The following is a 15,674-nucleotide window of genomic DNA, read 5'->3' on the forward strand; positions in this document are numbered from 1 at the left end:
TTTCAGCACCCCTAGAGATGTCGGTCGATCACGATACACTTGCGATTTCAGGTAACCATAAAGCCAATAATCGGACGGACTGAAGTCTGGGGACCTGGGAGGCCAAGCATGACGAAAGTGGCGGCTGAGCACACGATCATCACCAATCGACGCGCACGCGTTTAGCAAAATGAGGTGGAGCGCCATGCTACATAAACATCGTACGTTCCAGCCGCTGTTTATCAGCCAGGCTGGGGATGATGCTATCCTGTAACACATGGCGTACCTCTCACCCGTCACGGTAGCAGTTACATTCATTTCCTCGAAGAAACAAGGCCCGATAACGGTAGATGTGGTAAATCCATCCCATACCGTGAATTTCTCGTCGTGCAATGGAGTTTCCACGACAGTTCTACGATTTTCTGTAGCCCAAATTCTGCGGTTGTGGGCGTTGACAGACCCTCGGAGCGTGCAATTAGCTTCGTCGATCCACAACACGTTACTCAACCAATCGTCATCTTCCGCCATCTTTTGAAACGCTGACACCGTAAATGCCCTCCGCTTCATTAAATCACCAGGTAACAGTTCATGACGACGATGGATTTTGTACGGATAGCAACGGAGGGTATGACTCAGTGCCAACCAAACAGTAATGTGTGGAATGCCGGTGCGACGTGCGACTGCACGAGCGCTGACTTCACCGTGCATAGACGAACCCGCTGCAGTCTCCATTTCTTCCTGAACTGTGTCAGCAGCATTACGCCTTGTGCTCGGTCGGCCACTGCGGGGTCTATCGTCTAAACAACCCGTGGCTTCTAACTTCGAAATCATTCTCGCCACAGCTGCATTTGTCAACGGACCTTTACCCGTTCGAATCCCCTTCCTATGGCGATAGGATCGTAACGCTGAACTACCACATTCCCCACTCTGATAATACAGCTTCACTAAAAGCGCCTTTTCAGGTAACGTCAACATGCTGCGACTGCTGGCGCATCTGATTCTCTCTCTTTTTTTGTTTTCTTTATTGTTATTTTCAAACCCGTACAAACAGGAATTCTGTCAGCAGCATGTTACGCCGCTCTTCAGCTATAGAGTAGATAAGTAAACAACAGGAAGAATACACAGATGTGACATAATGATGGGTAATAAAACAGTAAACACATAAAGACAAACACGGAGCCGTTCACACTCGACAATAATCGACACTACAAACTGTTGTCACAACGCACTAACACTGAAGATGGCGATGGCACAGGTGAACGATGGAGTGTGACGGTGAACACTGAATTCTCTCTCTCATTAGAGCTCCTTTTATACACGATTGTCATGCGCAGTCACTGTCGTTTTGCTGTCCAGCGCCATCTGTCGGACGTTTTGTGAACTTCGTTTTTTTTGTTTTTGTTTTAATAAAACCCCATGTCATTCCAAGCATTATTCCGTGGTTTACTAAGGTTTCAAATTTATACTGACTTTTTGATCACCCGGTACAACCTGCGAGCTGCGGAACGTTCTGGCCATTATTTCTGATTGTTACTGTTTAACACTAAAGGCATACTTTGAGCTATGGAGGAGATTTGACAGTGACTTACGACCGAAGCGTAGTTCGTCGTTGAGTACTCGCTGCCTGAGCTGTTCCGGACTGTCGCCGGTGAACGGGAAGTCACCGACGAGCAGCAGGTACGTGATGACGCCCATGGACCAGACGTCGCACTGGTGCGAGTACATGCGCAATTCCATTACCTCGGGAGCTGGACACACGAGTCTCTGCTGTGACTGCCAAGAACGATTCAACTGCACAATTAGTTCTTTTAACACTAGGTGCGTTTCACAAGGAGTAACTTGTATTATAAAGACCTCTATGGTCATTAGAACTTATCAGTATTAGAGTTTACCGAGAAAGTGAACTGCATCACTACCCGATGTCTGTAGGAACTGACGTGTATATTTGCATTGTACTACTTGCTTTAAATGTCTGATTGAAAGGAGATAACTTCAATATTAACGCGTCTTCTGTGTGCTACTTTGTACTAATGGATACGAATACCACATTTACATAAACAGGAAGTATAGACAAAACAGTGACAGTGCTTTGTATGTTGTGTGGTATGGCAAACTGGTCATTTTCGAAGAGGAAGCCCACTATACGGAAGTGCATATCTTGGGCCCTATGGGACGTTGGCGTTTGAAGACGGTGGCGCCAGAGTTGCTTCACACTGTAGTTGGTTTCCTCGAGCCATCAGGGTAATGTGAAGGCACATACTGCGCGGCTCTAAAGTGCTCTGTTCTCGACGCAATTAGGCTGTGTGCGCAATAGATAGGAACTTTGGTGTCAGCATTATAACGTGTATCACCATACGAGTATCGAAATAAGCGATTTCGTATTTGATCATGGAAAAATTGATCTCTGTGATGCAGCTGGTGCACAACTGTATACAAAAACGTTTCCCAGCAGAAATAAACCTCGTTTTTCGACGCAAAGCATTTTTTGTGGTTGTCACGTTTTACTTTGTAGTATTGAGAAACGCAGGCCCTTTCGCGCTGCACGGTGGTCCGCGCCTTGACTGGATGTGTCGAAATTTTGTCAGTGGAAGTCGGGCTCATCCTGTATATCTGTAATGGTGTAAGGATATGTCAGTGAAATTAAAACACGAGTAACGGATCGCGATATCCAACCTTTTCTTTCCAAAGAGGAGTTCAGAATTTTAACTACTGCATATTTTTAAAATGTGCTGACATTAACTCTCGGGGTCACTTACTCAAGAGTGAAATTCTTTATTTTAGTCGAAAATACCTTCTGCAGCTCTGTTTGCGAGTTGTTTGATGTTACTACCATAACGCGCATGCGCTGCCGATACACATTTATGAGTAAATGAATATAAGATAGCTGGCATGTTGGAGAGAGAGTACGCCTTGATGATATCTGGAACAGTAGTTAATGCTCGCGATGGAGGAAAGTTGTTCTTACAGGGAGTGATGACCTTGGCTTAAAAACCAGAACGATGGGGATGGTACACATAAAATAGCTGTCAGCCTCGAGGTGTGCAACGAGTCTATGAGGGGTGGGGGTGGGGGATCATGTAAAGGCAGAACAGTCGTAAGCGGACGATCTTTGGGGTTCCTGAAGCACCTCAGCTGTACCAGTTTTACCCAGGCAAATAAGGGTTTGCCAGAGTGGACACATATTCTAGTCGTGGGACTCCTATCGAACATAGCAGTCACGTTAAAACCAATCCCGTTCGATCGTGGGGACCACTTGGATGATTCACTCCTAACGCAAGAAAATAACCCGTGACTTCTATCTATCTGAGCGCTCTTAAACGACAATATGGCAGGAAAATTCTAAAGGACCATAACTGAAATCCTAGACGTGTTGGATTATAAACAGACAAGAGGGTAGTTTTAGGAAACTCTCATCTTTTTAGATCCAGTAAGCGTTGTCGACAGTGACTGAAAACCTGAAATCAGTGAAAAAGGTCCCAAACGGAATTCCGATAATGGAGACCGCATCCTATGTCGGGCAACATTGGTCTTAAGGTCTGTTTTGGGTAATATCCGATTGTGACAGAACTGCAAATTACCTTCAATTACAGCAAATTTCCTGTGCCATGAACAATATCATCGGTGTAGAAGTATGTGAACTTAAGGAACAGTAGGTGACTGAAAGGGTCATACAGTTAAGAATATAATGAAGGGCTGCAGAAGACGCCAGTTTTTATCTTCACTGACAACACTTTTGCTGTGTGTAACACTATATCAATTAGGGTTTCAGGGTTGACGCCATTGCTTGAACCTTTCCACTGGCCACTGTGGTTTCTCTCTCTGGATAGTGAGTGTTTATTCGTGCGTGAGCGGTGCGCTTAGTGGAGTACGGTCAGCACAGTCAACAAGAAGGAAGCTGTTGCTCAGCGGCTGGCCCGCGTGTTTAGAAGGGTTGTTTAGATGATCGCTCGCATGCATGGAGTTATTGTGAGTGTGCTAAGAAGAGCACTTAGGAGGTGCGGAAACCTGTGGCTGATGAACTCGGCGATTGTGTAGCCACGTTCTGTTAACGTCCGATGCAAGGCGTTATATTGTGGCTATGCTGTCTGTATATTTGATTGTGGCAAGGAATCTTCATTTAGAGCAAGTACTGGAATCTTATAGATACGATAACGCAGTTAGGTAAGAAGTTTTCAGTGCGTCGACATAGTGCATAATAACTGAGTGTAAACGTTGGAGCCGGCCGCGGTGGTCTCGCGGTTCTAGGCGCGCAGTCCGGAACCGTGCGACTGCTATAGTCGCAGGTTCGAATTCTGCCTCGGGCATGGATGTGTGTGATGTCCTTAGGTTAGTTAGGTTTAAGTAGTTCTAAGTTATAGGGGACTGATGACCTCAGCTGTTAAGTCCCATAGTGCTCAGAGCCATTTGAACCATTTTTTTAAACATTGGAGCCCCACGTGGTTTCATGTGTGTTGCATACTCTTATGCACCTTATACGAGTGTGTGTTGTAAATACACAGAGAACTTTTCACTGCGTCCATATAGTGCGTAACAATTTGATTGAAGGCACGGGAGCCCCATAAGATTTTATGTGCGGTGCTTGATCTTGTGCAACTTGCATGAGTGTATGTTGTAATCGGACAGCTAACTTATTAGACACTGGATGTCACGAGTAGGTCGGTAATATGTGTTAGTAATTGGTTGTGTTCACGGGTATCCACAATAACTTATGTTTTTTTCTGAACTTATGGAGCTGCTGTGTATGTATTGTGTTGAACATTGGCTTGCTAGACTTCATATGTTTTGAGTAACGCATCTTTGTACTGGGCGGCTGCACCAGCGGAAACGTCTGCTACTAACTGAAAGCACACTCTGAGATGTACTACTGAGATGTTTCAGGTTAGCTATTACGGTATTTACTGTGACTTATGTTAGCTAGCGGACTGGGACTCGAGTTCAAGATCTATATAACAGCGCTATTCTGGTGGGAAACATACGGGCTCCTGCCAAGGGAATCTTCGTTCCTAAATATTGTACTTACAACAATTATTACATTCCTGTTCTTTAATAGGCTGTCATACCCAGAGCGAATGTTGATGTCTTTCGTCTCCGCACTGTTCTGAACTTGCTTCACTGGTTTGTGTTCTATGCTATAACTTTGAATGTGTTAGTAAATTTTAATTAAAGGTTTTCTTGAGTGTCTTCTTATTTTTCTGACTTTTGGAGTAATGCTATTTATGGATTCAATTCCTGCCCCAAAATCGCAGTACCGATTTTTTTTTACGCTATGATACTGAACACTAGCCTCAGTTTTAAAGTAAACATTCTCTTTCTGGCATTATTATCAATTTTGGGATTAATGTATTCATGAAAGTAATGAGTGTAACTTATGATGCAGATCAAATTAAAATTGTAGTTATATCAACAAGCGAGTAATTAGGCATCTTTATATTATCGCGCTTGCAACCGCATAAATTCGACTTCTTCTTCTTTTAATATTTCGGCTGAATACCGTGCAGCCAACTTCAGAGTGAGGCGAGGTGACTGACGCTCTAGTCTTATTTTCCTTTTTTGTAATTTCATTCCCCCGCCCCATACAGGCAGGGGAGGGCTGGCAGCTACACAATCCACTGCTGTTCAGTCAATTGGCTATACAAAAATACAAAAGGGTAATTGCATAAAAAGGGAGGGTAAAAAGGGGGACATGGAAAACACAGTGAATAGAGATGATGGGGGTTTAAATATGCACTGGGGACATGCACTGGGGGACAGATAAAGTTAAAAGAACACAGCTGGCAAATCAAAGTGCACTTAAAAAACATTGGAGGTAAACAAAAGTTAAAAGTCGGCCACAGGATAAAAATCACAGAGAGCACGACACTTAAAAAACCACTGGAAACGACGGAGCACCCATGAAGAATTAAAAAACCCACTGGTATGGACCTGCTGAGGGTCTGGAAGAGGCTAGAGAGGAGGAAAAAAGAGGGGAGGAAGGTGTGATGGTGGGGCTGGGGGGTGGAAGGAAGAGGGGGCAGATGGGCAGGGCGGAAGATGAAGAGCGAAAGATAGGAGAGAGTCCAGAGACACTGAAGGGGAGCACAGGAGAGGGGGGAGGTGTAGGAGACAAAGTCACTCAGGAGAAGAGAGGGGGATGAGAGGGAGCTTGGAGGAGGAGGAGGCAGGAGGAAGGTGGGGTTAGAGTTGGGAGGAGGGGTAGACGTCAGGGCAAAGTTCATCATCCGGTAGGGGTAAGTGCTGGAAGTTCCATTGAGAAAGGAGGTGGAGAGTGTGGAGATGGAGAGAGGGTGGGACACAACAGTAAAGGAAAGATAGGAGAGAGTCCAGAGACACTGAAGGGGAGCACAGGAGAGGGAGGAGGTGTAGGAGACAAAGTCACGAGAGGGAGCTTGGAGGAGGAGGCAGGAGGAAGGTGGGGTTAGAGTTGGGAGGAGGGGTAGACGTCAGGGCGAAGTTAATCATCCGGAAGGGGTAAGTGCTGGAAGTTCCATTGAGAAAGGAGGTGGAGAGTGTGGAGATGGAGAGAGGGTGGGACACAACAGTAAAGGTATAGCAACAGTCTGGGGGTGGAGAGGAAGCAGGAAATTAGGGTGTGCAGGGGGGAATCGAGTCAGCATGCAATATACAGTGTGCGGATGTGTTCGAGAAAGGCGAAGGTGGGGGAAGGGGATGAGGTCATAGAGGATTTGTGTGGCTGATGGAAAGCGGATACGAAAGGCGAGGTGGAGTGTAAGGCGCTTGAGGATTTGAAGGGCGTTATAGAACCTGGGAGGGGCAGAAATAAAGCAATGCTGGCATAACAAAGGATGGATTGGATCAAGGATTTATAGGTGTGAAGGATGGTGGAAAGATCAGTCCCCATGTCTGGCTGTACAGGAGTTTCAGGAGTCAGAGTCTGTTGTGGGCTTCGTGTTGGATGGTAAGCAGATGAGGAGTCCAGGTGAGGTGGCAGTCAAGGGTGAGGCCAAGGTATTTGAGGGTAGTTGTGAAGTGGATAGGTTGGCCATAAATGGTGAGGTAGAAATCATAGAGATGGAAGGAGTGAGTGGTGCGGCCTATGATGATCGCCTGGGTCTTGGAGGGGTTGATACGAAGGAACCACTGGTTGCACTAAGTGGTGAACTGGTCAAGGTGGGTTTGGAGGGTACATTGGGACTGCTGAAGGGTAGGATAAAGTGCTAGGAAGGCGGTGTCATCATCAAATTGGAGGAGATGAATAGTAGGGGAGGTTTTGGCATGTCAGCAGTGTACAAGAGATAGAGGAAAGGGGAAAGGACAGAGCCTTGGGGCATGCCGGCGGAGTGACAAAAGGTACAGCAATTGCAATAGTGGATAGTGACATAGGAAGCAACGAGATGGACGTAATTGACAGACAGAGCATAGGCCTGGAGTTTGAAGAGGAGTCCAGGATACCTGACATGGTCATACGCATTCTGGAGGTCAAGGGTAACAAAGATAGTGGAGTGACAGGAGTTATGTTGGAGGGAAAGAAGATTGGTAAGGTTAAGAAGCTAATCGTTGGCTGAGAAGGAAGGCCAGTAGCCAAACTGGGTAAGGGGAAGGAGGTGGTGCTGGTTAAAGTGGCAGTGAACATGGCAGGAGAGGATGGTTTTTAAGACCTTACTGAGCACAGAGGTGATGCAGATGGGACGACAGGAAGAGGTATCAGAGGGGGGGGGGGGGGCTTGTTGGGCTTAGGGAATAGCAGGACATGAGAAATGTTCCACAAGTCAGGGTAAAAGCCAGTACAGAGGACATTTTACAGGGCAGCAAGGACAGCCAGGAAGGCCTGGGGGATTCCTTGAGGTGGCGGTAGGTGACACCACCATGGCCAGGACTGTGTAGCATTTGGAGTGGAGGACGAGTGTGATATCATGTACAGTGGTGGGAGTATTGATGTCTGAGGGGGTAACTGATCCAAGTACTGGAAACTAGGGGCGAATGGTGGGACAGAGGTATCAACGTGGTCAAGGATGGTGGGAAAGAGGGAGTAATCAAAATGAGGATCATCAGGAATGGAGGAGACTTCGAAGTGGTGGGAAGGAAATGGTTAGCTGTACTGAGGTTATCAAGGAAGGGGCGATCGTCATGGAAGATAGGGTAATGTGCGGTGAGATATCTACCAGTAAGGTGGTGGAAGGCTGACCAGTACTTGGAGGAATTGACAGGGAGTATGGAGTTAAGGTGTGTGCATGTCTGGCTCCAGTCATGGCGTTTATTTGCTGTAATGAGGTTCTGGATGTGTTGCTGTAATTGCCAACGGCTGATGAGTGTATCCCGGTCACAGGCGTGGAGGAAGGAGCAGTAGAGCTTGTGGGATTCATGAAGAAGAAGGACGACCTGCCGAGCAAGTGCAGGGCAGTGAGGATGGATGAGTTTGGTTGGGACATGGGCCTCCACAGCGTCAGTGATGGTTTTCTGAAGGAAGGAAGAGGCATAGGTGATGTCAGCGGGACAGTGAAAGGTCAGGGAGTGGCTTTTGACCTGTGATGCAATGGATTCCCAGTAGGCATCCCAGTCAGTGCAGCATTAGTCGTGGATGGACTTTGGAGGGGCAGCTGGTTGGGAGCCTGCATGGGGGCCGCAGGCAGAGGAGACAGTGAAAAGGATGAGGAGGCGGTCACTACCAATGGGATCAAGAACGTACATGGTGATATGACCAAGAGGTTTGAGGGTAGTGAGGATAACACTGGGGGTGGAGTTACTTTCAGGACAGCTGTATTGCAGAAGTGGAGCAAGGTCACCATGGAGGGTATCAAGGAACTGATGCCACTGCCGAAGGGTGGCAGGGTCATGGCTGTGGACATTGAGGTTGGCAGAAATCACATAGGTGGAGAAGGTATGGTCAAAATGGGATATGAAGTCGTTGGGGAGAGGAGCTGCAGGATGGATATAGATAGTGGCACAGGTGTTGGTGAGGGAGGAAAAAAAGATTCTGAGGAGAAGGTGTTCATTTGGGTCACTGAGGAGGGTTTGTGGCCAGACAGGTGCATCAGGCGAGGGGAAGGGCATTATACTCCAGCACATGCTCTGTCCTTTTAAACCTGTGGACTGCACCACTGCCCATGCGGCCACAGATACACAAGGTGCCAGAGACATTGATCAGTGGCAAAGAGGTATGACATAAGCATGGAATTAGATCTATGGCTGCACCATCGATCCACTCAGTGACATTGATGTATCACTGTGAGCTGCCCCGGTGTGAATTCTTTGTGATTCTATTATAGAAACTGCCGGATTCTGTGATTTGTCCAACCGAAAAACGAATTTTAATGCTTCTTTCACTACTGAGTCCCACAAAGATGAAGTCGAGGCTAAAATTTCGACATTATCGTGCACAATAGAGTGCCCATGGTCAATACAGTGCTCCACCATCACAGGTTTATTAGGTTGTAAAGCTGGGTGTACCTGCAGAGCTCTTTGCATCTCTCCTGGGCTGTACGTGTCGTCTGTCCGATGAATGAACGGCCGCACTCAGAGGGGATCTTGTAAACCCCAGGCTTCCAAAGCACCAAATCATCTTTAACAGGACCCAGTAGTGCTGCTGTCTTTGGTGGAGGCCGAAAAATCACTTTCACTTTGTGCTTACTGAGGATCAGTTTTATTTTTGACGATGGGCTTCCCACGTATGGCAGAAAATTCATGTCTTCTTCTGCTTTTCTGATACACACTGTTGGTTTCAACTATAGAGCTTAACGTATCTGCTGTGGAGAGTACCCATTAGCTTCAAAAACTCTCCTCAGGTGTAGAAGCTCGTCCTCCAGACTGCTCTCGTCAGCAATGACGTATGCACTGTGTACCAGAGTTATGTGTACACTCATCGTCTGCGAAGGATTGTGGCAGCTATTTGTAAGTAAATATAAATCCGTATGGATCGGTTTTCGATATACTGCTTGTCCCAAAGTGCCATCAACTTTGTGACGTAGCAAAACATCCAAAAATAGGAGGCATCCATCTTTATCGATTTCCATTGTGAACTGAAATTGTCTGTGGATGGAATTCAGGTGATTTAAAAATTATTTTGGCTTGTCCTCACCACGGGGCTTCACTATACACGTGTTAGCTACATACTTCCAAAACACTCTGGGCTTCAAGCTAGCAGATTCCAGCGCCTTATCCTCGAAGTTCTCCATAAAATAAAGTTGGCCACCAAAAGCGGAAAAGGGATACCAATGGCGACACCATGAGTCTGTTCATAAAATTCGTTATTGAATACAAAATATGTCGAGGTCAAAATATATTCAAACAAAGCAGAAATCTCTTTATCGAATGTTTTTCCTAATGAGAAACAATGATTCCAAATGAGGAACCTTTGTGAACAACGACACTACATCGAAACTGACTAACATATCAGAATTGTTCAGTTTGAGTGATTTCAGTTTGCCAATGAAGTCGACTGAGCTACGTATGTAATGAGCGCATTTTCCCACCAGAGGTCTAAATAGCGACGCTAAGTGTTTGGCACAATCATAGGTTGGAGAGCCTATGTTACTCACTTTCGGACGCAGAGGAACACCATTCCAGTAGATCTCTGGAAGTCTATAAAGCCTTGGAGGAAGCTCACCACTTGGTTTCAATCTTGGTGCAACTTCTGGTGGAAAGGGGAACGCTTCAGAAGCGAAGCAGCCTTCCTTAACACCTGGTTGGTGGGGTCTTTCCTGATCTTCCGGCATGTGCTGTCACTCAGTATACTGTTCATTTTATCATGATAGTCGTCACGAGACATTAAAACAGTGGCATTACCTTTATGAGCTGGAAGAACCACCGTTACGGTATCCTGGCGAAGCGTACGTAGTGCAGCCCTCTCTGCCACAGATATGTTACTCCTTTATGGGCGAACCTTCTTAACTGCTCGACACGTTCCACATCTTATTTCTTCTGCTGATTCCGTAGAAACAGAACGAACAGCTTCTTCAATGGCGCTGATGAAAGCTGGTATTGGTAAAATCTTTGGCGTGGGTGCAAAGTTCAGTCCTTTTCCTAAAACCATCATCGTTGCGTCGTCCAAATCTTTATCCGTCATATTAATGATGGAGCGTCGAATAACAGTTCCTTGCTGCGAAGACGTTTCAAGCCGGCTAAACTTTGCCGTCTGTCATGATGTGGCTACCTGACGAACCCAGTATGATTTGGCCCACGTTCTACCATCAGTCCAGTTCCATGAATTGTAGGGTAGCTCCCCAGATATCTTTAGATGCATGTGATAAAGTTTTTCCGAAACCAGGTCCAATTGTAAAACGGATCCTCTCCTTAAGAATAGCGGTACCAGTTTTCCTTAATATCCTATTCATAGCAATCGACTTTACAACATCTTCGAACCAAGAAAACTTTGGAAATTCCCCATGGTCACGACGTCTTTATTTTTTTTTTGGTCATCAGTCTACTGACTGGTTTGATGCGGCCCGCCACGAATTCCTTTCCTGTGCTAACCTCTTCATCTCAGAGTAGCACTTGCAACCTACGTCCTCAATTATTTGCTTGACGTATTCTAATCTCTGTCTTCCTCTACAATTTTTGCCCTCTACAACTCCCTCTAGTACCATGGAAGTCATTCCCTCATGTTTTAGCAGATGTCCTATCATCCTGTCCCTTCTCCTTACCAGTGTTTTCCACATATTCCTTTCCTCTCCGATTCTGCGTAGAACCTCCTCATTCCTTACCTTATCAGTCCACCTAATTTTCAACATTCGTCTATAGCACCACATCTCAAATGCTTCGATTCTCTTCTGTTCCGGTTTTACCACAGTCCACGTTTCACTACCATACAATGCTGTACTCCAGACGTACATCCTCAGAAATTTCTTCCTCAAATTAAGGCCGGTATTTGATATTAGTAGACTTCTCTTGGCCATAAATGCCTTTTTTGCCATAGCGAGTCTGCTTTTGATGTCCTCCTTGCTCCGTCCGTCATTGGTTATTTTACTGCCTAGGTAGCAGAATTCCTTAACTTCATTGATTTCGTGACCATCAATCCTGATGTTAAGTTTCTCGCTGTTCTCATTTCTACTACTTCTCATTACCTTCGTCTTCCTCCGGTTTACTCTCAAACCATAGTGTGTTCGCATTAGACTGTTCATTCCGTTCAGCAGATCATTTAATTCTTCTTCACTTTCACTCAGGATAGCAATGTCATCAGCGAATCGTATCACTGATATCCTTTCACCTTGTATTTTAATTCCACTCCTGAACCTTTCTTTTATTTCCATCATTGCTTCCTCGATGTACAGATTGAAGAGTAGGGGCGAAAGGCTACAGCCTTGTGTTACACCCTTCTTAATACGAGCACTTCGTTCTTGATCGTCCACACTTATTATTCCCTCTTGGTTGTTGTACATATTGCATATGACCCGTCTCTCCCTATAGCTTACCCCTACTTTTTTCAGAATCTCGAACAGCTTGCACCATTTTATATTGTCGAACGCTTTTTCCAGGAAGACAAATCCTATGAACATGATTTTTCTTTAGCCTTGCTTCCATTATTAGCCGTAACGTCAGAATTGCCTCTCTCGTGCCTTTACTTTTCCTAAAGCCAAACTGATCGTCAGCTAGCGCATTCTCAATTTTCTTTTCCATTCTTCTGTATATTATCCTTGTAAGCAGCTTCGATGCATGAGCTGTTAAGCTGATTGTGCGATAATTCTCGCACTTGTCAGCTCTTGCCGTCTTCGAAATTGTGTGGATGATGCTTTTCCGAAAGCCAGACTCATATATTCTACACACCAACGTGAATAGTCGTTTTGTTGCCACTTCCCCTAATGATTTTAGAAATTCTCATGCAATGTTATCTATCCCTTCTGCCTTATTTGACCGTAAGTCTTCCAAAGCTCTTTAAAATTCGATTCTAATACTGGATCCCCTATCTCTTCTAAATCGACTCCTGTTTCTTCTTCTGTCACATCAGACAAATCTTCACCCTCATAGAGGCTTTCAATGTATTCTTTCCACCTATCTGCTCTCTCCTCTGCACTTAACAGTGGAATTCCCGTTGCATTCTTAATGTTACCACCGTTGCTTTTAATGTCACCAAAGGTTGTTTTGACTTTCCTGTATGCTGAGTCTGTCCTTCCGACAATCATATGTTTTTCGATGTCGTCACATTTTTCCTGCAGCCATTTCGTCTTAGCTTCTCTGCACTTCCTATTTATTTCATTCCTCAGCGACTTGTATTTCTGTAGTCCTGATTTTCCCGGAACATGTTTGTACTTCCTCCTTTCATCAATGAACTGAAGTATTTCTTGTGTTACCCATGGTTTCTTCGCTGCTACCTTCTTTGTACCTATGTTTTCCTTCCCAACTTCTGTGCGAACTTCAAACGTATCTCGTCATTCCTTAGAACTTCCGTGTCCCACTTCTTTGCGTATTGATTCTTCCTGACTAATGTCTTGAACTTCAGCCTACTCTTCATCACTACTATATTGTGATCTGAGTCTATATGTGCTCCTGGGTATGCCTTACAATCCAGTATCTGATTTCGGAATCTCTGTCTGACCATGATGTAACCTAATAGAAATCTTCCCGTATCTCCCGGCCTTTTTCAAGTATACCACCTCCTCTTGTTATTCTTGAACAGAGTATTCACTATTACTAGCTGAAACTTGTTACAGAACTCAATTAGTCTTTCTCCTCTTTCATTCCTTGTCCCAAGTCCATATTCGTTTTCTTCTACTCCTTCCCCTACAACTGCATTCCAGTCGCCCATGACTATTAGATTTTCGTCCCCCTTTACATACTGCATTGCCCTTTCAATATCCTCATACACTTTCTCTATCTGTTCATCTTCAGCTTGCGACGTCGGCATGTAGACCTGAACTATCGTTGTCGGTGTTGGTCTGCTGTCGATTATGATTAGAACAACCCGGTCACTGAACTGTTCACAGTAACACACCCTCTGCCCTACATTTTTAATAAATAACTTAAAAAACCTAGTAAGCTCACTCTCAAGTGTCTTAACTTATCCAACCGGCTAACACTGTAAACCATCTCCTCCACGAAGAGGTACTTGATGTGCACTTACATATTTTCCCGGCGCAAAGACTGTTCCATGAAATATCGGGCATGTACCTACATAAATTCGACTTCTCCTTCTAATATTTCGGCTGAATACCGGCCAGCCATCTTCAGAGTGAGCCGTATTGTTGACGCTCCAGTACTTGCTCCGTCCTTTTAAACGCGAGAACCTCATCTCTGCACATGAGACCACAGATACACATGGCGCCTGTGTATCTGTTGCCGCATGCGCATTAGTGCGGTCCGCGCGTTTAAAAGGACGGAGCAAGTACTGGAGCGTCAACAATACGGCTCACTCTGAAGATGGCTGGCCGGTATTCAGCACAAATATTAGAAGGGGAAGTCGAATTTATGCGAGTACAAGCCCGAAATTTTATGGAAGAGTGAGTAATTGTTGTACTGTTAACTCAGTCAATCGATTCCACCCTTTTATTTCAACAAAGTAGCTCTCCCGCTCTTACTCCCAGAGTACATTCGAGCAGGGTTCAGCACACGTACGACCTTAGACATGCAAGTCGTTCAGGTGCTTAAGTGACTGGCATCTGAAGGACAGGGTGATGCTTATGTGCCAACACGTATAGGATAGGCAAAGTACGGAACCTGTAGTAAAGTAGTCCGTGATCAAGGAAAAACACACTGCCTGTCTCCGCCATCCTGTCCAAACAGTGGCTAAAACGACACATCCGGAAGTAGATATAGCCATTATAGGAAATTTTAATGCTCATAGTGTTCTATGGGCTGCTACTGATATCTGAACCAGCTGTCAAGTAATTGAGCTTTCCTGCAAACTCAGAACATCTAACTGATTTACATGGGCCGTACTACTCATTTCAAAGCTGTTGCATATCTACCTACTACTGACCAATAATTCTCCTCCCCTGCTCATGCAGACTCTGCTCACTGGAAATGGGGTAATCGCCTCCACTATGATGATCCATCTCCCAAGCAGAGCAGAGCCAGAAAGTGGGCTGCCACGATGTACGATCATGATGGCCAACTAGAGGCCTCATTACTGACTATATTCGAACAGTGTCACTGGGTGGATCATATTACAGTGGTGATCTACTGGGCCGTACACCCAACCATCCAAAAGGAGGCGGCCTCTACTGTTTTGTTGAGACGAATATCATTCCTCAGCTAGGGACCCGTGAGTGGCAATACAAGGATTCGAGCAATTCCCTACGATGGAAAACCTCGCAACTTTCAGGGGCATCAGGACAAAAGGCGAGGAGAGAATTTAAAGAGTGCAAGGAGAGGTCGTACCAAGAATTCCTCTCCATTAACAGCTTCAACCCATAAGTAAAATATGGGAAGCCATAAAGAGGATTTCCCTGAAGCATCTATGACTACCATTAATAGCTACATAAGGTCTGGCGCTTTTTCTAACAAAGCTGGGGCGACACCCGGGCAATGGTTAGTTATTATAATAATATTACGGACGACTAAAGGGAGGATACAGCTTTCCGTCGATACTGAACGTTGTTGGAAAGGAATATTTATGATTTCTGTAGACAGTCATAGATGGAAGTGGTAGTACAACATGCGAAAGCGGTACCTCGTAGTTGCAGTCTTCATTCGGGGAGAGCCTACGATACAACCTGGAGACAGGTCCACAATTGGAATGCCTGGATTTCTCCTCACCCCCGTGCAGTCCTTTCAGTCACTTGTCATTTTTAGATACCGAGCCAAAG

General features: G+C 45.4%; 1 protein-coding gene across 1 annotated transcript in view; it reads right to left on the reverse strand.

Annotated features, from left to right (window-relative positions):
* Positions 1–1,509: 1,509 nt before the first annotated feature.
* Positions 1,510–15,674, reverse strand: part of LOC126355456 (serine/threonine-protein kinase 33-like) — a 93,745-nt gene continuing 79,580 nt past the window's right edge. The window contains exon 7 of the mRNA XM_050005771.1: positions 1,510–1,752. Coding sequence (XP_049861728.1) covers positions 1,510–1,752 — 243 coding nt within the window. The remainder of the gene's footprint in view (positions 1,753–15,674) is intronic.

This window comes from Schistocerca gregaria, chromosome 3, assembly GCF_023897955.1.
Source record: "Schistocerca gregaria isolate iqSchGreg1 chromosome 3, iqSchGreg1.2, whole genome shotgun sequence".
Classification (NCBI taxonomy): Eukaryota; Metazoa; Arthropoda; class Insecta; order Orthoptera; family Acrididae; genus Schistocerca; species Schistocerca gregaria.